The 22,955-nt window shown below is 43.8% G+C and overlaps 1 protein-coding gene, 1 long non-coding RNA gene and 2 pseudogenes across 2 annotated transcripts; 3 read left to right on the top strand and 1 right to left on the bottom strand.

The window, feature by feature from the left end:
• Nucleotides 1–280: 280 nt before the first annotated feature.
• LOC100824519 lies at nt 281–5,006 on the top strand (annotated as a pseudogene).
• On the bottom strand, nt 2,873–3,822 carry LOC104584488. The gene is made up of 2 exons (XR_002960109.1): nt 3,307–3,822; nt 2,873–3,233 (listed from the first exon to the last, which is right to left on the bottom strand). It is a non-coding gene; the product is annotated as an uncharacterized LOC104584488 (long non-coding RNA).
• A 1,113-nt stretch (nt 5,007–6,119) lies between the features above and the next one.
• LOC100824214 lies at nt 6,120–8,426 on the top strand (annotated as a pseudogene).
• Nucleotides 8,427–10,555: 2,129 nt separating this feature from the next.
• Nucleotides 10,556–14,370, top strand: LOC100823905 (receptor-like protein EIX1). The gene is given in 4 exon segments (XM_024462716.1): nt 10,556–12,224; nt 12,947–12,989; nt 12,992–13,079; nt 13,081–14,370. Coding segments are annotated over 4 exon segments (2,943 nt in total). The 5' UTR covers nt 10,556–10,568; the 3' UTR covers nt 14,237–14,370.
• The last annotated feature ends 8,585 nt before the right edge of the window (nt 14,371–22,955 follow it).

Below are 22,955 nucleotides of genomic sequence, written 5' to 3'. Positions count from 1 at the left end.
TTTTTAATTATATGTTAGCCTGGGAAAATAGTTTTACGCACAAACTCTATTTTTATTACTTTGAAAAATTCCAAATCATTAGATGTATGTATGTGTAGAACCTTTCGGTCTAGCTTTATTGTAATGATTTGATTGTAATATAGAGATTCTACTCCCTTTTTGTGTGTTTAACATAATCCAGAAAATAGGGTTTACCCGTCGGATAGGCGGGTAACGGGTAACCGTTGGCATCGTGATTTCACCCTCAACTACGTCTCGAGGTTATAAGTACGGCCACACAGAGATTGCCATGTACCGAGTAAGCTCTCGCCTCCTACAGAGAGTTAATAGCTAACTCGCTATCTAGCAAGCCCCGGCCAGCTCGCAGCTGCTGCGGTCAGCAATGATAATCGTACTACTACTCCTGTTTGCAGCTGCATGGACTGATGAGCTGATCCTGCAGCCTGCGGTTGCTGAACAAATACCCACAGTACGTGACCATACGGAGATGGCAATCCCGATCACACACGAGGGCTGCTCCGACAGGTGCGGCCCCACGAGCATCCCCTTCCCCTTCGGCATGCACAACGAGCCCGGCTGCTTCCGGCCAGGCTTCCAGGTCTTCTGCAACAGCTCCTTCGACCCTCCTCGCGCCTTCCTCGCCTTCGACTCTGTGGGCGCACACAATTACTACCAGATCCTTCAAGGGGTCAGCGGTCATTTGCCGAGCCTGGACACGGCGCCGGAGCTGCCGCTGGAGCTCGTCGACATAGCAGTCGGCGAGGGCGAGGCACGGGCTAGCGGCGCAGTCTCGTCGTACTGCGCCATAAACTCCACCGACCAGTTCCTCACGTCCCAGATCACGGCGCTCGACGAGTACGGGCCGTTCGTCCTGTCGGCGGCGCGCAACGTCCTCGTCGGCGTCGGCGGGACTGTCCTGCCTGTGCTGGTGAACTCCCTGCTCCCCTATCCGGGGAAGCAGGACTTCCTTCCATCCTGCCTCTCAGACCTCATGGGCAACCTGCAATACGCGGCCAACGGCTCGTGCGCCACACGAGGCTGCTGCCAGGCCGAGTTGCCTGACAATAACCCTTTCACGTATTTCGCCATCATCTTCAACGGTTTGCTCTGGAACAGCTCTCTGTACACCGACAGCCCGTGCTCCTATGGCATGGTGGTGCAGAGACTGTTCTACAACTTCTCTACCCTGGACTTGTACGGCAAAGAGGTGCTGCCGAAGAGGTGCCCCAGGGGTGTCCCCTTCGTGCTCAACTTCGCCATCAGGAACAACGGCGGCGTTAATTCTTCTTCCTGCCCGAGGCATGGCCAGCAGCCGCCTTACGACTACGCCTGCGTCAGCCGTGACAGCATCTGTGTCGACGCCAAGGAAGGCCAATCAGGCTATTTCTGCAAGTGCAAGCCCAAATACCAGGGCAACCCTTACATCCCCAATGGATGCTGAGGTTTGTAACCAACGACATATTACTCCCTACGATCCATATCAATTGTCATTGATTTAGTACAAACTATATATGGATGGGATGGCGTATTACTGTTCGTTATCAATCTTGCAATTGATGCCAAAGTTAACTTTCTGACGTCTTTCAGATATCGATGAGTGCAAAGGTACCGAGTATACTTGTGACGCGCACTCGATTTGCGAGAACACGCCAGGAGGCTTTAACTGTGTATGCAAATCCGGAATGAAACGGGACGCCACCGGAATTTGCCAGGAGACGGTGCGCCGAATATATATCGCGATTCTGCGTAAGTATATGCACACCAGATCACATACTTAATTACATGCATCAGTACTTTTGCTGTCACCTATAGACGCCACCGGAATTTGCCAGGAGACGGTGCGCCGAATATATATCGCGATTCTGCGTAAGTATATGCACACCAGATCACATACTTAATTACATGCATCAGTACTTTTGCTGTCACCTATAAACTTATATGCAGGAAGACACCCTTGGCTCTTGCTACCGGGCAGACATATACATACATCTACAGTACACACGTGTCCCTAATTCATAGTGCTTCCTTTTTTATGGTTTATTACAAGGCCTTTCTATTCTTTGATCATAAAAAAGCGTCTGTGTATTCCTAGATCATCGATTTAATCAGACACCACAAAATAAACTGTTGAAATGAGTATGAATTTAGTGATATATACTTTTTACGCAATACGGATACAATACATATTTTGTAATCAAAATTGACGACTTAAAAGTACCTGCAAACCAAATAAATCAGAAAGAAGTGAACAAAACTATTTGTTGGTCAAACTGCTAGAACACTGCCGTCTAATACCATGGTTCAGTCGTCCGTGCTTCCTTGCGTGGCGATGAAGAGGCAAAGGGGTGTCGGGTGGACTTAATGGACTTCATAGAAAAGAAATGGCGGAAATAAAGGGCTGTAAATAGGGGATGTACTTGAGCCTTTCGGCTCGCCGATTTGGTCCGAGCAGCCTGGCTCGGTCGAGATACAAACGAGCCTAAACAGCTGCCTCGGTTGAGGCTGAAACCCTATTGGGCCAAGCACACACCAGGACGAGCCGAGCCCAAAAGCTCGACCCAGGGTCCACCCTGGCGACATCGCGTCGGCACAGGAACTTACGTCGCCAAGGTCCCCTAGTCTAATCTCAAAGACTCAAATAGTGCAAAATAACCATTATATATAACCATGTCGATTAGACTGAATTCGCAACAAAAAGTGACTCAAATTTGCTCAAATATGAATGTATCTATACCTAAAAACGAATAGATACATGTAATATTTTGTCATTTAATATGGGACGGAGGCAGTAGCAAATGGCAGCAAAGTCAAAATACTTTCACATTTATAGAACACCAATATCATCCAGTATAAACCCACCACATTGATAACATATACAAATAACCTCCATTCATCAAAACATTCATTCACATGCTTGAACAAGTGTGGAAGTTTGAGTTCATAAGTAGGACATATATCTACAAATTTCAGCACAGTTACATCTTACTCAACCAGTCAGGGCTCGGCCCTTTCAAGACGGGACGAGTTTGATCATGTTGTGGGCAACATAATACCCACAAATCATGGAATTTTCTGGTTGCTGGCTAAAGTATAAATAACAGCAAATGGATTTGTTGTAAGTTTGATAAGAGAAAAGGATAAGAAAATTGGAATACCTTAGAGTCAAAGTGCTGCTGCAAAATCTTTTTTCTTCTTTCTTTCTTGCTTGCATTTCCCACCACAAGTGACTGATGCTGACCATGCCATACAAGATTTAGATAGAAATATTGATCAACTATAAAAGGAATGTAGAATTGAATGACTTACCAAGAAGATGAATTTTGTGGAGTTATTACTTGTCAATGAAGTTGTGGATTTTCTACAAACTGGTAGGCTTGGAATCAAGGTATATAACCTTGTTCGTCTCTGTCATGATGACAATTATGATCCAATTAAAGATCCTGTTGTAGTCGTATGCTATGAGTAATTGCATGCATCGAACCTTTCAAAGAATTATCCAGAAGGTAGGTATTTACGAGAGTTACGCATAGGGTATATAGTCAGGGCCCGACGCCGAGTTACTCAGATTCAGGCCCCCTCGTAAGGACAGGACCTATGTCATGCTTAAATCATTATTATATCGAGATTAGCTAATTCCATAATCACATTCTTTTCACGTGCTGTTTCTACAGATATAGCTAGATTTATATAGTTGTTGTATTTTTCTATTATTTGAAATATTAGAAACAACATGCCAATTAAGTTAACCCTTATGTTATTTAATTAGGTGACAATGACATGCTATATATGTTTGACAGTGGCTATTTGGCATTTTTGCAGTCGTTCCTGCCTTGATTATTGTCCCCATCCTCATGCTCTGCAATCAAGTTTGGAAACAAAAAAAGTTCTATGAACAAAATTGTGGTCCACTGCTAAAAGATGCCAAGAATATAAGGATCTACACAAAGAGACAGGTGAAGAAAATAACAAGCGACTATCATGATATCATTGGAGCGGGTGGCTTTGGTAAAGTTTATATGGGGACTCTGGAGGACAAGCAAAAAGTGGCTATCAAGAAGGCCATTAAAGTGGACAAGGAACGGAAGAAGGAATTCATCGATGAGGTGATAATCCAATCTCACATGAGGCACAAGAACATTACCAGGCTCCTAGGCTGTTGCTTAGAGCTGGATGATCCATTGTTGGTGTATGAGTTTCTGGCGAGAGGGAGTCTGCACGACAATCTCTTTAAACACAATCTCTTTAACATTCCGGTGAAGGCACGTCTGAGGATTGCAATTGGATCTGCTGAAGGCCTGTCATACATGCATTCGTCAGGGGAGAGGACCATCCGTCATGGTGATGTTAAATCTGGCAATATTCTCCTGGATGAGAATATGTTCCCCAAAGTTTCGGACTTTGGGACCTCGAGTCTGCTTGCAGGTGGAAAAGCCAATAAGGCTGAATGGGTCACCGGGGACAAGTCTTACATAGATCCAGTTTATATGGACGAAGGGATCATTACGCAGAAGAACGACGTCTACAGCTTCAGGGTTGTTCTCATAGAGCTTATTACAAGGAGGCCTGCAGCATATGACGACAAGAGAAGCTACGTTGGTAACTTTGTTCAAGCTTGTTTAGACAAAAGAATAAGGTGCTTCATTGATAATGATGTTACTAGCGAGGAAGATATTGAGCTCTTGGAAAAGCTCAGTGCAGTGGCCGTGGAGGGTCTAAAACTGGACCTAGAAGAACGCCCAGATATGAGGCATGTAGAGCAAGGCCTCCAGAGCATTGAAATACATGCATATGGTGATCACAAGATGAATTATGGGGAGAGTCTTAGTCCAACTCGGGATGATGTGGCTTTGCTTAAGGCACCTACAAATTAAAACAAGTGCTCTCAACTAATATTCTGCTTCTTTCATTAGCAATTATGTAATAGTTTGATTTGATTCCAATAAACATTGCAGTTCTAATTTGTAAAGAAATTTAAGTTATGTATGACTATTCAGGTATTTGAAGCAGGGACCGACCTTTGCCATGTCCTCTTGGAAAGTTGGAAGGCTAAGAAGATTGACTTAAACTAGAACTCTAAACTAGTTACATTCAATCCTGTTTTAAAGTTGACCAAAGTTTAAGAAGATTGACTTAAGACAACTAGACAAGGTAACAACAAATCCTGAGAAGAACTGAAATTTTTTTGTGACCACAGGGAGTACAAATCAACTGGAAATTTTTTCCAGCACAATCTTAAACCGGAAGGACACAAGGTAACAACAAATCCAGAGAAGAACTGAACTAACCGGACATTTTCCAGCACAAGCTATCCATATACACACATTTCAGCGCAGCAAGGGATAGGAGAGGCGTTTTGGGAGCAGGGCGCTAACCTGGTCCTCTCAAGGGCATGGCAGATTGGCAGACCTCTGTGACTCCTTGTCGACGAAGATGACAGCCACGGTGGTCGCAATTAACCGTCCGCCGCCCGGAGCACGGCCGCGGTGATGAAGTGGTCGCCCGTGGGCGCCTTGGGCGGCGGCGACACACGGCGCTGGTGGCCCGTGATTGGAACTTCCCACTGTCCCACACAAAGGAGATCCCGGGCGCCCATCTCCTTGCCCACGGAGATGAAGAGCGTGCGCCGCGCGGCCGTGGCGGCAATCGAGGATCCGCCAGGAGCCTCAGTCCGGAGCGGGGAGGTAGAACGGCGAGGGGGAGGTGGGGACGAAGCGGGGGTTGCTGGAGAGTTGTGGAGGAAGCGCAGCACGGGGTTGTGCCCCTTGGATCTCGTGGATGCGGCGGGGCTCAGGGCTTGGAGACGAGGGAGGTCGCGTGGTGGGGCGGGGGAGCGGAGGAAGATCTCCACCACGAGGTCTTCCGGGAGCGCCGGCGGTGAGTGCCGATCCTGCCGCCGCTATCTCCGCGAAATAATTTCAAGGGAGCCGGACATGACTCGAGTTTCTTCCGAAATTGGGACCGGAAGGCGATTGATTTCGGTTGAAGAACAGAAAGGGTCGTCGCAGCCGCAATGGCAATGTAAGAGTTGCTTCTGCTAGTTCCCGCTGTTCTTCCTTCGCGTGTCGATCATCAGTTCAATATCCAAGGATATATTTTGATGATTTTCCTTCCTAAATGCAATGTAGAAATCAACTCGCAACGAAGCAGCTGCTGGCAAAGGAGACAGGATTAGGAAGCTGCCTGATGACATTCTGCTCAACATCCTGGAGAGGACAGACACACTCGATCGATGCCCTCAGAATCTGCATTCTTTTTATTTATTTTTAGGGAAAACAGTAGATCAACAGATCTACTGCCAATATATTAAGCAAAATGAAACAAACTGTACATGATGATAACCAAATTGGTTATCCAGCGCTAAACAAGAAAGGAAATTACAAAAATCATCTAGCCAGTCTTCAAGGCCCACATGGGACTTTTTTTTAGCTCTATGAAATACAAAATTCATCTCTTCAATGAAAATTCTTTTGCATCTATAAAGTGATGGCTGGAACCTCTTGAAAATGCAATCATTTCTGACCTTCCAGATGCTCCAGCAAGCAGCAGTGATAATTTCAAACGCAAATGGGACAGCCAACTTGTCTTTGAGATTCTTGATGTTGTGATGCACATTCTCTCCAAGCGAATGCTGAAGCTCCCCACCACGCTCTCACATATTGTTGTAAACATTGCTAACCTCGTTGCTCGCATTGGCAATTCCTGTGCTTTCGGCATCCGCGACATAGTGCGACTCAACGGAGATGTGGCTGACGATGTAACAGAGAACATCTTGAGCATGAGGAGACCAGAGATCACCATCTACAAACTCCACGCTAGATTCGTCTTGAGGTATTACGATTGGCAAATCTTTTTCCCGCGCCCCAGAAGGTCGAGAAAGCTGAGGTTGAGATCATGGCAGAGAAGACTGACAAGGACTGTGCTTCTGCCGATCTCATCCGCTTTGCCAAGTTGTTCAATACTTTTCTTGGTGCTTGTCTGGATGCATTTGCTGGCCTCACGCGCCTATGGGTGCAAAATACTCCCTCCTTTTTATAAAGGTTGGCGTATTTGGTTTCGTTAAAACAAGCCGTTGATCAATAATTACTATACTAATATGTAAGTTATATGATACGAAACCATGATCATTAGTAAGAACTTTTAAAGACGAATCCGTTGATATTAATTTTATGTACGAGAAAACACATATCAATAGAGTTTTAATGGTCAAAGCCCTTCTTAACGAAATAAAATACGCCAACTTTTGTGAAATGGATGGAGCACGAGGTCTGCTGAACCGGACATCCCCAACATGCTCAGCACATGCAAGAGGTTGGATTCTTTGCGTTTCTCCTACTGCGACACAGGAATCTGTTCCTGGCTGAAATTGGAACACAATCAACTTGTTGAGCTTGAGATAGACTATGGGCACTTTGAGATCATTGAGCTCAGCTGTCTACCAAAACTCCAACGAGTGAGCTATAATAACTGGTTTCCATACGAAGATCATCCCCTGTCTTCTGGTTTTGTTCCGCAGCTTTCAAAGATAAGCCTTTATAAAACAGGTGTCTTCAGTTCAATCATCTGTCTGATTGCCCACTCTATGATGGTTACATGTACAGTAGTGTGTCTTCTCTGCCATCCTAGAATTTAATTTAATTTGTTTGTAGATTGCACTCTAATTAATTTGCTTCCTCTGTCCCAGATTTAGGTTTGACCAGAATGCCCAAACTGCTCGTGCCCTTGCTCACTAAACTATGGCTTGTGAATCTGGACAATCTTCCTGAAGGATGTGATATTGCTCGGACAATGTTCATTCTTGGAGCTGCACCCTCCGTAAAGGAGCTATGCATCACGGTAGGGGATCACTGCATGGTGATAGATAAGGAGCGTAGGAAGGCTCGTGGTCTCTGTGACAAAGCAAATGTAGAGTGGAAACCGTCTGCTTCTGATTTTTAAGCATAAGAATCTTGCTAAGCTCACTATCTATGGCTTCCTGCCCGACGATAACTTCATGCGATACATCAGGCGTGTCCTAGAAGCTGCAGTGAACAGAAAGGAGATATCTCTGCACGACAAGAAGGTGTGCGAAGACTGTAGTGACTTGGGTCCCAAGATAAGCATTTGTTCAGCAAGATATCCTCGGAACGACGAGGAGAGAAGGCATGTTACGAAGGAATGGGAATGTCATGGCCTGATGTGGTTCACTTCCAATCCTAAATGAAAAATGGGATGCATTGCATCACTATGATTGTTTACGCAAATCATTCATGGCATCACGATGATCATCCTCTATGTAGTTGGCAGGAGTTCCTGACTAAGTGACAACACAGCCACAATTATGCTATCACCTGTTCTGACAACACAAGGTGCCAACTATGTTCTGTTGACATTCTTTTTATCAACTGGCTAGAAGGTGTGCACATACTGTAAAGAAGTATGATTATGAAGTAGTATACAAATTCAGTGCCCAATCATGAAATATTTACGACTGGCTAGTAGGTACAACACAACTAGCCAATAGCCAGAAATGGATGCAAATCGGAAACAAACCATCGAACTGATCTATTAGTTTTTGTTTGGATGTAGACATTGAGATGCTTGGCATTGCATTGGCTTCAATGCCAATATTATAGGATATTGATATTGAGATTGAATGTCAATATTTCTGTTTGGATGTTTAGTTATTGGGAACCTAGACTTGATATTGAGATTGAATGCCAAATCCTGTTTGGATGGTCAAAGTTATGAATTGAAATTTGATGATGATTACACTCTGCTATACATATGCCAAACGTGTATTTGTGTAACATTTTGATAAATATAAAAAAGAAAAGAATGTGTTAGAAAAATCTGATGATTACATTTTGACAATATAAAAAAAATTACATTTTGACAATAGCTGTGTAGCACACCGTATCACCATCACGGCATCACTGTTATTTTCTTTCGATTGCCTGGAATTTTTCCCATTCCCATTTTCAGAAGCAAAGTTGGTAGCCTGGATCATACCAAGTAGTGAATGAATGTATAAGCTTGAATCACACAAGATCGACATAGATCTGCTTCTAGCAATGCTTCTTTCCTGCATAAACACGAAGCGCACATCCGCCAAGTTGAACTTTCAGGATTTTGGAGCCAATGACTCGTCGTGCTACTGTGATATGCAACTTGTGATTTCAGAAACCAAACCACCCACAACATCATGCCCAGTTGACACCTTTGATCTTGGTAGCAACACGACTGCATCAAAAACTTCTGTGATGCAGTAGCATCACCATTAGCAGCTTCCAAGAGCCTAGTTCAGAAGTCAGATCGAAGGGAAGAGGGAAGGGCCGTGGGGCAGCAGCAGTAGCAGACTAGCAGTCCAAAATATAATTTTCATCACACATTACATCGCCTTCCCAATTCGAGGGAGAAGACATAAGAAGAGGAGAAGTGGCGCCGGTGCTCAGGGCAGAGGAGCGCCACTGCTCAGGGTGCAGGTCCAGAAGGCTGGAGGGAGGGCGCTGCCGCTGCTCCAGACGTGCGCCGCCGCTGCAGAGAGATGGGATGGGAGTGCTTGAGGGAGGGTGACGGCGCTGCTCTGGACTGTGCGCCGCTGCGGAGAGATGGGACGGGAGGGCGCCGCCGCTGCTCCAGACGGCGGGGGCGGTTTGAGGACGGAGGGCGAGGTCGCCGGGAGCGGGCGGCGCCACTGCCTCGAGTGCGCGGCAGCGGGTACATGCGAGGCCGGGGGAGGAGGTGGGAGAGGACCTCCAGACGGTGCGCCGCCGCTGGCTACCTCATCAACCTCGTGCGGGGTGCTCAGGAGGGAGCGCGAGGAGAGGAATCGGGAAAAAAGAAACATCGCTTCTGTTACGCGGGGCAGAGGGTCGAACGCCGGTCTCGGTCGAAGACGTCGAACGGTTCCGAATGCCTAGCAACGTCGAGGTTTACCCCTCGGAATTCGGAATTGGCCCATCGCGATTTTGTACTACCAGACCAATCGCTCGATATCGAGCCTGAATGCCTTGCGCGAATGTGTTGGCCACCCAAACAGCCCAAATCGTGATATTAGGGCCTTTCCCAATACCAATGTCCAATGTCAGGCCCCAATGCATACATCCAAACACAGTGTTAGATATTGTCCATGAAAATTGATGCCAGGCCAACGGAATATAATCACTAAGTCAAAGCGACCAATATTTGTGAAACTAATTAATGCAATAATACAAGCTTAGCGAACAACTGTAACATGTCTAGAGTCAATTTAAGACAAAAGAAGTTGGATGGCAACCCTCTAATCATTTTTTTCGGACAACCATGATAAACTATTGCGTGGTTCTATTTATTCATAATTTCTATCATGTGCGAACACACGGGTTGATGAATGATGACTAGTGTAATTAAATACGAGTTGGCATGGCCATTTCATTTAACACGTGTTAGATTTAGTGTTCTATTTGTTTTGGCACTTCTGAAAATCTTCTGCAAGTCAAGGTAAGCTGCCGCGTTTCCTGTCGGCATCATGGCATCATGAGCATAGAAAGCAGGTAAACAATCTCTCTCTGATAGTTCCATTTTGAATTATTGACTTGCTTGCCAGCCTGATGCTCCTAAGACCTTGCTTGGCCGGCTGGTTTGGAAAACCACAAAGAACAATGCATTTTGTAACCCCAATATCCTCCATGGATGCAGCTGCAGCCTGTTGCCTCTTGCTAATTCTAGCCACCATGACTGCCTCTTCAGTTCATGCACAACAAGCCGATGGTGGGTGCTTCACAAATGAGAGAGATGCTCTGCTTTCGTTCAAAGCAGGCATCACAAAAGATTCGCAGAGCCTCCTTGCCTCGTGGAATGGCCAAGACTGCTGCCTTTGGAGTGGTGTCAGGTGCAGCAACAGAACAGGTCATGTCATCAAGCTTGACCTGCGCAACAATTTCTTCCTCGATGAACTCATGTTCACTGAGACGATTGATAGTTCCTGGTACTCTGGAAAGACTCATGAACTGCATGGAAAGATAAGTTCTTCTTTGCTTGCTCTAAGTCATTTGGAGTATCTAGATCTCAGTGGAAACTATCTCGGGGGAGTTGGTGTATCCATACCAAGATTCTTGGGCTCCCTCGATAGCTTGGTATATCTCAATCTCTCCTGCATGAATTTTGATGGTAAAGTGCCTCCTCAACTTGGTAACCTCTCCAGATTGCTATATCTGGATCTCAACACCTATGTTCTTGTTGATGATAATAAATTGCACTCTGAGGATATATCATGGTTACAACGTCTCCCTTTGCTGAAGTTCCTCGACATCAGTGGTGTGAATCTCAGCACTATTGGCAATTGGGTTCAAGTACTTAGCATGCTTTCTAATCTAAGAGCCCTTCGTCTCAGATCCTGCAGACTTGTTTTTCCACACACACCTATAGTGCATTCTAACCTCACATCACTTCGGATGCTTGATCTATCAGCCAGTGGGGTTGATACCTTAAATCCAACCTACTGGTTCTGGGATGTTGGCACCATCAGGCATCTTGACCTTAGTTATAATAGAATAATTGCTGAACCATTTCCAGATGCAATGGGAAACATGACTTCACTTGAGGCACTTCATCTTGGAGGCAATTTCCTCACAAGTGTAAAATCCAAAGTGCTGAAGAATCTTTGCAATTTGAGAGTGCTAACACTGCAGGAAAATTGGATCAACCAAGGCATGCCAGAATTTTTGGAGGGCTTGCCTCATTGTGCAAGGAGTAAGATGCAGTTGTTAGATCTATCTATGACCAATCTCACTGGGGAAATTCCAAAGTGGATAAACCAGTGGACTGATCTGAGCATTCTTAAACTCTCTTCTAATAGGCTTGTAGGACCGATACCTCTTGAAATTGGTGCACTCAGCAAGCTCAGCCTATTGTATCTAGACAGCAACCAGTTCAACGGTTATATAAAGGAGGAGCATTTAGCGAGTCTAGTGAATCTGGAGGAATTGGATTTATCTTACAACTCCCTGCACATGATAATCAGCTCAAATTGGACTCCCCCATTCAAATTGAAGCTGGCTTATTTCCCTTCTAGCAAACTTGGGCCTCGGTTTCCTTTATGGCTTAAAGGGCAGAGGAATGTTACTTATCTTGACATTTCTGATGCAGGCATAGTTGACAATCTCCCGGATTGGTTTTGGCATGTGTTTTCAAATGTTCAATATTTGAATATCTCTTTCAATCAAATCAGTGGCAGGTTACCGAGGACGCTGGAATTCATGTCTTCAGCTATGTTTATGTTGGAGAATACAATGCAAGCTTCTAGAGTGTTCTCAATATTACAAGAAAGAAGACATTATTATGGAATACTCTAGAATATAAAATAAATAAAAGAAGGAACCTTCTAGTGTTTAGATATGCATGAAGAAGCTTTGGAATATTCTAGCATAGGAGTTTAAAATAAATAAATAGGAAACCTTGTAGTATCTAAATATTTATGTAGAAGTGTGTGGAAGGCTTTAGATATTTTGTATCAATGGCTAAGATTTTGACACATGTCAAAGATCCAATGGTCATGTAGTCCTATAAATAGAGGCCCTTGCCTCGCACCTTGTGTAGTAAAGAATAAGGAAGTGAAGAAGGTGGAGAACAAGGTGTGAGCAAGTGTAAGGTGTGTATGCTCTCTCTTGTACTAACATTCCTAAAGCAATATAGTACTACTTTGTTCATATAAGTCTCCCGGTTAGGCCTTGTTATTTATAAGTACTTAGTGCATATAAGTTGTGATTTAACGTGAGCGGATTCGCCCGAAATCACAACGGTCTTGTTTCAACGTGAGTGGCATAGCCGCCCGGATTCAAGACTTGCTTTAACGTGAGTGGCTCTGCCGCCCGGAAGCTTCCACTAAGTAAGTAGAAATAAAAAGGGACTAATCAACTACACCAAAGTAGTTGGTATAGGTGAATAGGCCCTCTCGTAGTGTGTTAGGTCCACCTCGAATTCTCTACAGTTTATAATATTTGATCTCAACTCGAACAACCTCACTGGTGCTCTACTCAGTTACCAAGGCATTTGGTCGAACTTGACATTTCTAGAAACTCATTATCAGGGCCACTGCCACAAAAATTTGGAGCTCCGTTCCTTGGTGATCAATGGCACTATTCCGGCAGATATCTGCCAGCTGCAGTTTTTGAACACCTTGGATCTAGCAAAGAACTGTCTCGTGGGACAATTCCCCCTTTGTTCGGAAGCACCGGAAGGAACTCGCAAACTGAATCCAACCGCTCTAATATTGTATGAAAATAACCTGTCTGGCGACCTTTCATTTTTGCAGAGCTTCGAAGAGTTAACACTACTTGATCTTGGCCATAACAAGTTTGTCGGAGAGATACCCAAATCGATAGCAAATTTTTTGCCAAATCTGTCTTATCTCCGTCTGCGACATAATATGTTTTCCGGATCTATTCCCGTTCAGCTCACACAGCTTGGGTACCTGCAATACTTGGACCTTGCATACAACAGAATATCGGGATCTATACCTCATTCAGTGGCCAACATTAGAGCAATGGGTCTGGAACCAAAACAGGCACGAGAAAATCCCTTTCATTGGAGTTACGAAAGGCCAGGAAACTCTGAGACGCAGTTTACATTCAAATATGATGATAGCTTACAGGTGGTAGCAAAAGGTCAACAACTTAGTTACACTAGTAACATCATTTATATGGTTGGCATTGACTTGTCCTGCAACAATTTAGTTGGAGAGATTCCAGTTGAAATAACATCTCTTGGTAAACTGACGAACCTGAACATCTCCAACAACCGCTTGTCCGGTAAGATTCCAGAGAAAATTGGATCCCTAGTATGGCTGGAGTCTCTTGACCTGTCATGCAATGAACTCTCCGGCGAAATTCCTGCTGGTTTGTCAGACCTGACAAAGTTAAGCAAGCTGAACCTATCATACAATAATCTATCAGGAAGAATTCCTACAGGGAGTCAGCTGCAGACGCTCATCGATCCAGTATCATCATACATCGGCAACAAGTATCTCTGTGGCCCTCCTCTTTCTAGGAACTGTTCTTTGCCTCAAGTAACTGGAGGTGATCTTGATGAGTATCAGGCAGAGACGAGGTATCTGTATTTCGGACTGGCTGCAGGATTTGTCCTGGGTCTCTGGGTTGTCTTTGTTATCTTCTTATTTGGTAAGACATACAGAGTTGCTTATTTCCAACTGTTTGACAAGATACTGCGCGCCCTACAAGCATCCTGGCCTGAAATTCAAGCTGCCGCGGCAATTTTCTGATCGGAGGAAGAATCATGGAGCCCCTGAATCAGTGTTGTATCCTACTGTGTACAAGTGTTTATGCTAAATAAAATATCATGTATGAAAAACATCTTTAAATTTTTGGCAGTTGATTACTACTCCATTACTTCAAAGACACCAATGTCTATGACCAGATATGTCGTGACGTGTCGTTTCTGCGTGGTGACGTTCAGTGTTGTCTCGGTTTCTCAAATTATCCGTGTAGTAGTACAGACAAACCTTTGTTACTCTGTACCACATTTTAGTTGGGTTTTTGTTAAAGTTAATCGTAGCATTTGCCATAGAAAACGAAACAAGTTCATCAGATGATTCATTCGATGAATATCGTATCGATCCAGTGATAACCGGCCATGGCCATGGATGATAACAAGAGGCATACATCATGATACGCATACGGCAGTGCTCCATTTTATTTTATACCGCCGCTAGCACCTAGCAGGTCAAACAGTTCAGAGAGCAAGATTGGCGACGAGCTCCTCGAGAATGGAGGGGCAGATGTTCTTCAGATGATCAAACCCTTCACTCGCGACGACGGCCTTGAAGTTCCTAGGAAACTTGAGGAAATCGACGCATGCCTCCTTGAGCCCACGGCACCCATGCTGCTCAGCCAACGCCAGCCACAGCCGCCACGTTTGTGGTGCTGACGTGCCTGCACAGCTTGTCCTCGCATATCAGCTTCAGCCTCTCAAGCTCGTAGCGATCCGCCGCCACGAGCTTGAGGTAGGCGGTTTCTCCAGGTCCTTCTTCTTGAAGAAGATCGGGAAGCCAAGCTGCTCGCCTTTGCTGCGGAAGACGGCGTTCTGTTTCTCCGCGACGAATTTGAAGAAGGACGGGCCGTTGTCCTCGTGGTGGGTGAGCAGACTCATCTTGAACCACGCCTTGACTCCGTTGGCGCTGTGGACGACGTCGTCGTCGAGACAGAGGAAGAGGGATATCACGCCAGCTGTGGCAGCGATGCCTTGGCCCGGGACGCCTTCGGGGAAGTAGTTGAGACGCCAGCGATGGCCTCCGACGGCGAATGCGGCGGATGTCATGCAGTTGCCGATGCCGAGGCCCTTGCTTCGGGAGTAGCCGTGGATCTTGAGGACGTGCGACCCGTACGCTTCCTCGGAGACGATGGTCGAGCCAGTCGTGGAAGAAATGGACATGGCCGCCGGCATCTGGTGCCACATGAGAAGGAGAAGAGCTCGCGAGCTCGTGAGGCATCTGGTGCCACGCTCTAGCAGGTGTGCCCGCGCGTTGCTACGGGTTAACAAAATCACAAACTATTTATTTTTATTTTCTGTGTAGACAACTCACGGCGCTGTCGAGGTCGGCATGCGGGTGCGGACGGAGTAGGAGAAATCGTGAAAAAAACTGGAGGAAAAGAAAATAACGAGCAGTGGCATATTGGTTATAATTTTAACTGAAGGAAAAAAAACCGGACAGAGTCATATTGGTTGTAATTTTAACGAAGTTAACCTACGACGGCGACCGTACCAAGTTAATCTACGACGGCGACCGTACCATCATCACCAACTCTAATTTAATATATTGGTATAGATACGCAACGCGGATGTCACAGGAGAAGTCCCGCGCGGCCGGCCGGGCACCGGGGAGGCGCATTCAGTGCGTAGCATGTGAATAGCCGGCGTTTTACTTCGGCAGAGAGGAGATGAAGGACTTGGCAGCAATCAAGAACGGCAGCCGGGTACGTTAATTACCATAAAAATTAAAAATTAACGGAACCAAACATTAAAAAAAAAGTCTTGCAACAAACGAAAAATTAAAGCAGCACCACGAGTCTTTTGGGAACGACTGGGTCTCAGTCGACTGAGAAACACTTGTTTCTCAGTCGATGGGTATTGAACGGAGTCCACCAATATTCCCAGCTCTCTATTCGATATTCCCAGCCCTCTGTTCCCTCACGTGAGTATTTTTGTTCTTTTCTTTTTTGTTGGGCTGACTGTGTGTCTTTTTTAGCATTGACGAGCTGGGCTACATATGGGCCTGAATTGGCCACAAATAAAATCTTAGACATGATTTTTTAAAACTTGTAGATTGAAATGACTTGTATTGCACATGAATTGAATGTGAAACTTTCCAAAAATATTTTATAGAAGACATGTTCACCGCTCATGACAGTCCTGAATTATGTTTGTGTTGTTGGGTTCAAGCCTGGTTGCCGTCGAAAGCAAAACAAATAAATCCATTCCTTGTATAGCCCAATTCCTCGGTCCATTTGTTCCCTTTGTGTTTCATTTGATCTGGAAAAACTGATTTGGGGACAAACTATGACCCGTACATAGCAAACATTTGTTCTGAGAAAATGAAATACTTGTTCTGAAAATAAATAAATGGCAAACACCTGCCATATTTTTCCATCAATCTAATTAGCCGCAATCAATTAATTAATTTTCACAAAGAAAAACTATCAAAAAAGATTGCGTGGACTACTCACAAATGAGAAAACAATGGTGCACTACCTTAATAATAAGCAAGCGCCCAAGACCAGCCTCATCTTCACATTAAAAAAATAGCTTGTTGGTCTATGATTTTCGGTCCGGTTTTCCTCATAAATTGGGTGTTTCTAGGGTAAGTTCTCTGAGATATGAAAAAAAAACACTTAAATCCTAGTCATGTGCAACTCATACACACAAAACTCAAATTGCACACCATGAATCTTAGTGTGCATCTCATTTCCTAAAACAACTAAAAAGTGCACATCACGAGAGATCCTGCGCAACTAAAAGAATCAATTGCACATCACGAGTCTTAATGAGCAATTCATCTCATAAAACAACTAAATTGTACATCATGAGAGATCATGTGCAACTAAATTAAAAAAAAAATCAGTTGCACATCACAAGTCTTAATGTGCAACTCATCCCTAAAAAAACTAAATTGCACAACATGAGAGATCATGTGCAAATAAATTAAAAAAACTCAGTTGCACATCACGAGTTTAATGTGCAACTCATACCCTAAAACAACTAAATTACACAACACGAGAGATCATGCGCAACAAAAAAATCAATTGCACATCATGAGTCTTAATGTGCAACTCATCTCCTAAAACAACTAGGTTGTACATCATGAGAGATCATGCCCAATTAAATGAAAAAAACTTAGTTGCACATCACGAGTCTTCATGTGCAATTCATCCCCTAAAAAAAATCAGTTGCACATCAAGTGACTTAATGTGCAACTCACTCTAAAAAACTAATTAGTTACACAACAAGAGGTGATGTGCAACTAACCCAAAAAACCCAGTTGCACATGAATATGAGACATGACCAACTGACCAAAAAGAAATTGAATCACATGAGTATTGGTCTTGTGCAACTTGCCTTAAAACTCAAATCGACTTATCCTATACCTATTTCTCGGACAACGTATATTTAGCAAAACCCATAGAAATTGTATCTACATGACAGACGACAAGAACACAACAAAGAGAGAACAAGGAAAATAAGTTGCTTTTGAGTGCGGATTTTGTGCCCCCGGTGGGCTATACCACCTCCTTGTCACCATACGATCCATATTGGAGATTAAAACAATTTACTCACCGATAAGTAGTGAATTATGTTGAGACTAATTAATGCATGCATGTTACCACAAAAAAATATACCATTGTTGCTTTTAACCATCTGTTCATGATTTATGTTAATGTCATTCATGGCAAGTAATCACAGTAAATGTGTGAGGCTTAAAAGTCATACAGTAAATGACCATCTTGAAATGCTATACATTGATGTAAACAAAATTAGCATGCTCACTGCTATCATAGTGTTATAGAAAATAAAATCAACATAAGTTGTTGTATTAATTCCTAAAGTTTGTGGACAGTGGACTAGAGAAAATATGCAAGGAATTCACCCCAGATTTTTTTTTGATAAAAACACTTTCCCCCTACTGAGTGACATGGCCAGCAATAATTTCATAAAAAATTGATGCATCTAACAGCACACACAAAATAAAAAAACTTCCCGCCGCCGAACACCCATCCCGCCGCCTCCCCTCCCGACCTGGTCTCTCAGAAGAATAGCGATCGGTCGAACAGCTCTCTCTCGATCACGCATTACTCATGCTATCGGACGTCCCCCCTTGAAAAAAGCCCAAAAGCCCACACGTGTGAAGGACAAACTTGGCCCCAACAACAGCCCACACCCCAACAATAGCCCACAGAGAAACAACACACAAAAAAAAGAAAACGCACCAATCTCCGCGCGAGCAAACAGATGGACGGTCCGTACGCGTCGACTGAGAAATACTTATTTCTCAGGCGCCTGATCAATAGCAAATTCGAAGTCTTTTTGAAGGCGACTAAGCTAACATGAAAACATGATAGATGCCCTGTTTTAGGAGCGAAATGCTCTCTATAAGTCTCACCTGAGTTGTATAGTATTTGCCTGACCCCTGGTATTACTATTAAGGATTTTAGAGATGCTGGTTCTGTGATGAGATTCAGGTGACAACTCAATCCTGTTCTGGCTGTGCAATGGCAGGTGTTGAGAGATAAGTTGGATGCTTTGTTTCTTCTGAACTTGATTCAGTTTTCTGGCCATTTGAGAAATCTGGCCGTTTCACTGTGAAATCTCTATACTGTTGACTTCAGAGGAATCTAAATGGTGCTCATAACAAGTGGATTTGGAAGGCCAAAATCCCTATAAAGATTCAAATTTTCCTATGGTTATTGTTTCAAGACTCTGTGCTCACTAGAGAGTGTATGCAAAGGAAAAACCGGCAGGGGTCCACCATGTGCTCTTTTTGTGGGCATCTTGAAACTCCCAGACATTTATTTTTCACTTGCTCTGTGTCATTATTTGGAACTTCGGTGGTGCCTAATTCGTTATGGTAGTTTTTTGTATGGATGCATGCTTTTCTCCCTGGTGGCGATAGATTCTTTGTAGTTGGTTTGGCTGTTGTTACTTGGGCTACCTAGAACTGTCGAAATTGTGTCACCTTTGAGAAGTATAAACTTCTCTCCCCTTTTGAGATTGTGTTTACTAGGTCTCCATATCTTTTGTCCTGGGCAGGTTTGCACAAGGGAAGCGATGCCGAGGCTTTGAAGGAAGGAGCCAAGAAGCTGATTGCCAACGCCCAGCTGATGATGAGGAGTTTGAATGAAGGAGCATCTACGGCTACTTCTATGGTGGCATCTGCCTGCTTCTTGATGCGTAGCTTGTAGTTTTGCTGTGCTGTGGTTTTTTACTTCGGATGTCGTGCTGAAGTTCTGCTGGTCTGATAGTCGATTGATTTTGTCTTGTAATTCTACACTGCTGGTGGTTGTTCTAAACTATGGTAGGGCTCTAGTTAGGAGCAGGTTTTTGTCCCGTAGTCAGCATTCCGATTGCGGGCGCTGGTCAGCGGGTTTCCTGCTCACGTAGTTTCTACCTTGTCGTATTCTCCCCTCTCTATCTTAATCCTGTATCTGGGTTTGTCGGAGACTTTGTATTTCTGTTATTCTGGTAATGGAAAGGGCAGAATTCCAGGTGGAATTTTTGTTCTTCTTGGAACCCTATGTCTGGAGCTAATTATTTTCAGCAAACACCAAATTACGGCTTAGGTTACTTGATGCCATTTCTCATGCACTGGGCCCACATGTCAGGCCTGCCTAGGTACAATAAATCGCGCCACATTAGCAAACCGAATAGAATCTCCTTAGCAAACCGAATAGAATCTCCTTAGCAAACCGAATAGAATCTCCTTAGCAGGCCTGCCTAGGTACAATAAATCGCGCCACATTAGCAAACCGAATAGAATCTCCTTAGCAGGCGATTTTGAAAGATCGTCCAAAGTCGCAATAATTTAGTTGATTAAATTGTAGCCATGTGTTTACTACGCAGTACGTATCCTCTATATCTAATTAGAGGTAACCCACTAGCCTATTTTTCTCAGCATGCAGCCTATCCACATCAGCAACCAATCATGTCAATAATTTGTGCCATGTCAGCAGCCCGCATCATTCCCACTAGCCACGATCGTTCTGTTCCCGCTGCATTCCTGTGTCGGCCCGAGCAATCCCCAGTTGCATACCTGTGTCGTCCTGACTCCCGCACCAGGACGTGCGGCCCAGCCAGCGTGGATCCATCCATCGGCACTGCTCCCCCTGCCCACGGCCTCCCCTCCCTCCTGCACCTCCCTGGCGGCTCATCTTCCCCATTAACAATGCGCCAACCATTATCTCCTCCGCTGCCGCGTCCTTCCATCGTCCATCGTATATGCAATTTGCCAGGCGAGCTCTTCATATTCCGGAGCAAAAATCGTCTTTACACATCCGATTGAGTGAGATCTCATCAGATCCTGGTAATTATCCACTCCTCTTCTCCATAGTCATGACTTTTAGATGCCTCGATGTAGTCCACGGCATTTCGGCCGACGACGCACTCGACGTAGTTGGAGTTGGACTGTTGGACCCTTGCTTCCTGGCGGATTGCGACTCCACGCTCATCAGCCGGGATGGAGCTGTCTAGCATCATGCGCACAAAGAGCATAGGGCATTTTTCTTTTGACGACGCCGTGGACTCCGGCCGTGAGCCCTGCGTCTTATCCGTTATGTTAATTCCCTTTTCCTTCCAATTGCTAAGCAGATGCATTGTTGCCTCACTAGCCTGCGCTTTACCAGGAGATTTTGCATCCTCCCCTAGCCCGTGAAATCTTGATGGAGTGATTATGATCTAAAATATTCGGAAGACTTTTGAGGTGCATGTTGATTTCCCCGGCCATGATTTGGTTTGTAATTTTTTATTTATTAAGATTAAGATTGACCCCAAGTTTTATGCTTCATACCTGATTTGCCTTTTCTTTATTAGTTCTTTTCATTTGTGAAGAGTTCCTCTGATGAAATCCGACAATGCCATGAAATCAGATATGTTGCACAGCCCAAGTTCCCTTTACCTACATAAAATATAATATGAAGAGGCCATTCTCCTACTGTTTCAAACTTTGGCCCTATATTTATTCTTATTTCAGTATGAAGGCGTGTGCCACATGATTATATTGTTTGCTGATTCTGATTTCTAATGATTGGTTTCTTCCAGAAGACACATCTGTTGGAAAAAGAATTTAGACAAGGTACAACTTACAGCTTTTTGTTAGATTTTGTGTGTATTACTGCTTTTTTTTTACTGGCACAAACAACAGGTTTCTTTGCAGTACATGATAATATTCTTATTTCAGTATGAAGGTGTGCCACATGATTATATTGTTTGTTGATTCTGATTTCTAATGATCATTTTCTTCCAGAAGACACATCTGTTGGAAAAAGAATTTAGACAAGGTACAACTGATTACTTTTTGTGTGTATTCCTTCTTTCTTTACTGGCACAAACAACAGGTTTCTTTGCAGTACATGATAAAGTTATCTCTTTTTGTTAGATTTTGTGTGTATTGCTGCTTTCTTTGCAATTTTAAAAGCTAAAGTAGTAGAGTGTTATTCAGTCTTTCTTTGGATGTCCAGACTCCAGACCATATATTTCATGTTTTAGGTGTGCTTTGCCTCTCCTATCATATGGTCATAACACAATTTTGAACATTTCCATTCAGATAATGAATGCTTCTTTGAATTCAATATAAGCCAACCTTAGAGCTGAGGTGACGCCAGGAATGCTATATTAGTGCTAGACGTTGCTGTAAGTTGGTATACAAACATACCCTGTCAACATTTCAACTGCTTATAATATTCTATATACCGGATCCTTAATTGATGTCTTATCTGTTTGTTTCTTATGCAATGCACGTGTTTCTTCAAATATGTTATAAAATATTAAAATGTGAAAAGTCCCGACGCAACACGCGGGGTATCATATAGTACTACGAGTTTACTGAACAGCTTTTCAATAGTATGATGAATGACGTAGATAAAATACAGTAGTGTTTTTTTTAAGCTTAGATAAAATAGTGTTTACTGAACAGGAAGACAGATGTTTATGGGTTCCGGATAAAAAGGGTACTTTTACTGTTAAATCCCTGTATACTTCTTTAATTACTAAGCAAGTAGTTTTCCCCTTTAAAAACTATTGGAAAATTAAATTACCACTTAAGATTAAAGTGTTTATGTGGCTAGTAGTAAGAAATAGTAATTTGACAAGAGATAACCTGCTGTATAGAGGCTTGCGAGGGCCAAGTAATTGTAATTTTTGCAACTTAGATGAAACTGTAGATCATCTATTCTTACATTGCTCTATGGCTAAGTTTCTTTGGGTGGTGTTGAGCTGTTCGTTTGGGTTCAGCAAAATACCCTCCTCCATGAAGCAAATGTGTGATTGGGTTTATGGTTTTCCATATAGATATAGGAGACTAATTGCTGTTGGTATTGTTATTTTGTGTTGGACAATTCGGAAAACAAGAAATGAAACTTGTTTTCAAGGAAATTATCCTAAAGACCCTGCTTATATTGTGTTTCTTTTATGTCACTGGCTGAAGTATTGGGCGGGTCTGCAGAAATCTAGCGAAAAGGAGAAGTTGCTTTCAGGGGTATATCTGATCCAGGTGGTGGTGCTGGAAGTTCTCAGTTCGCGGCATGGTTGGAGCCTCTACCAAAGAAGGCTGGGACATGATTGACTATTTCTGTTTCCGTTTCGAGATGCAGACTTCAGGTGGTTTTGTGATGCCATGTAACAGATGTTTAGTTTCTGTTTGGTAGTCAGGTTGGAGGCGTGACTACATTTTCATTTCCTGTTTTTGTTGCTGTTGAGATAGACCGTGAACTTCATAA

This window comes from Brachypodium distachyon, chromosome 4 (assembly GCF_000005505.3).
Source record: "Brachypodium distachyon strain Bd21 chromosome 4, Brachypodium_distachyon_v3.0, whole genome shotgun sequence".
In the NCBI taxonomy this organism is placed as follows: domain Eukaryota; kingdom Viridiplantae; phylum Streptophyta; class Magnoliopsida; order Poales; family Poaceae; genus Brachypodium; species Brachypodium distachyon.
This window is presented reverse-complemented; position numbering and strand designations above follow the sequence as displayed.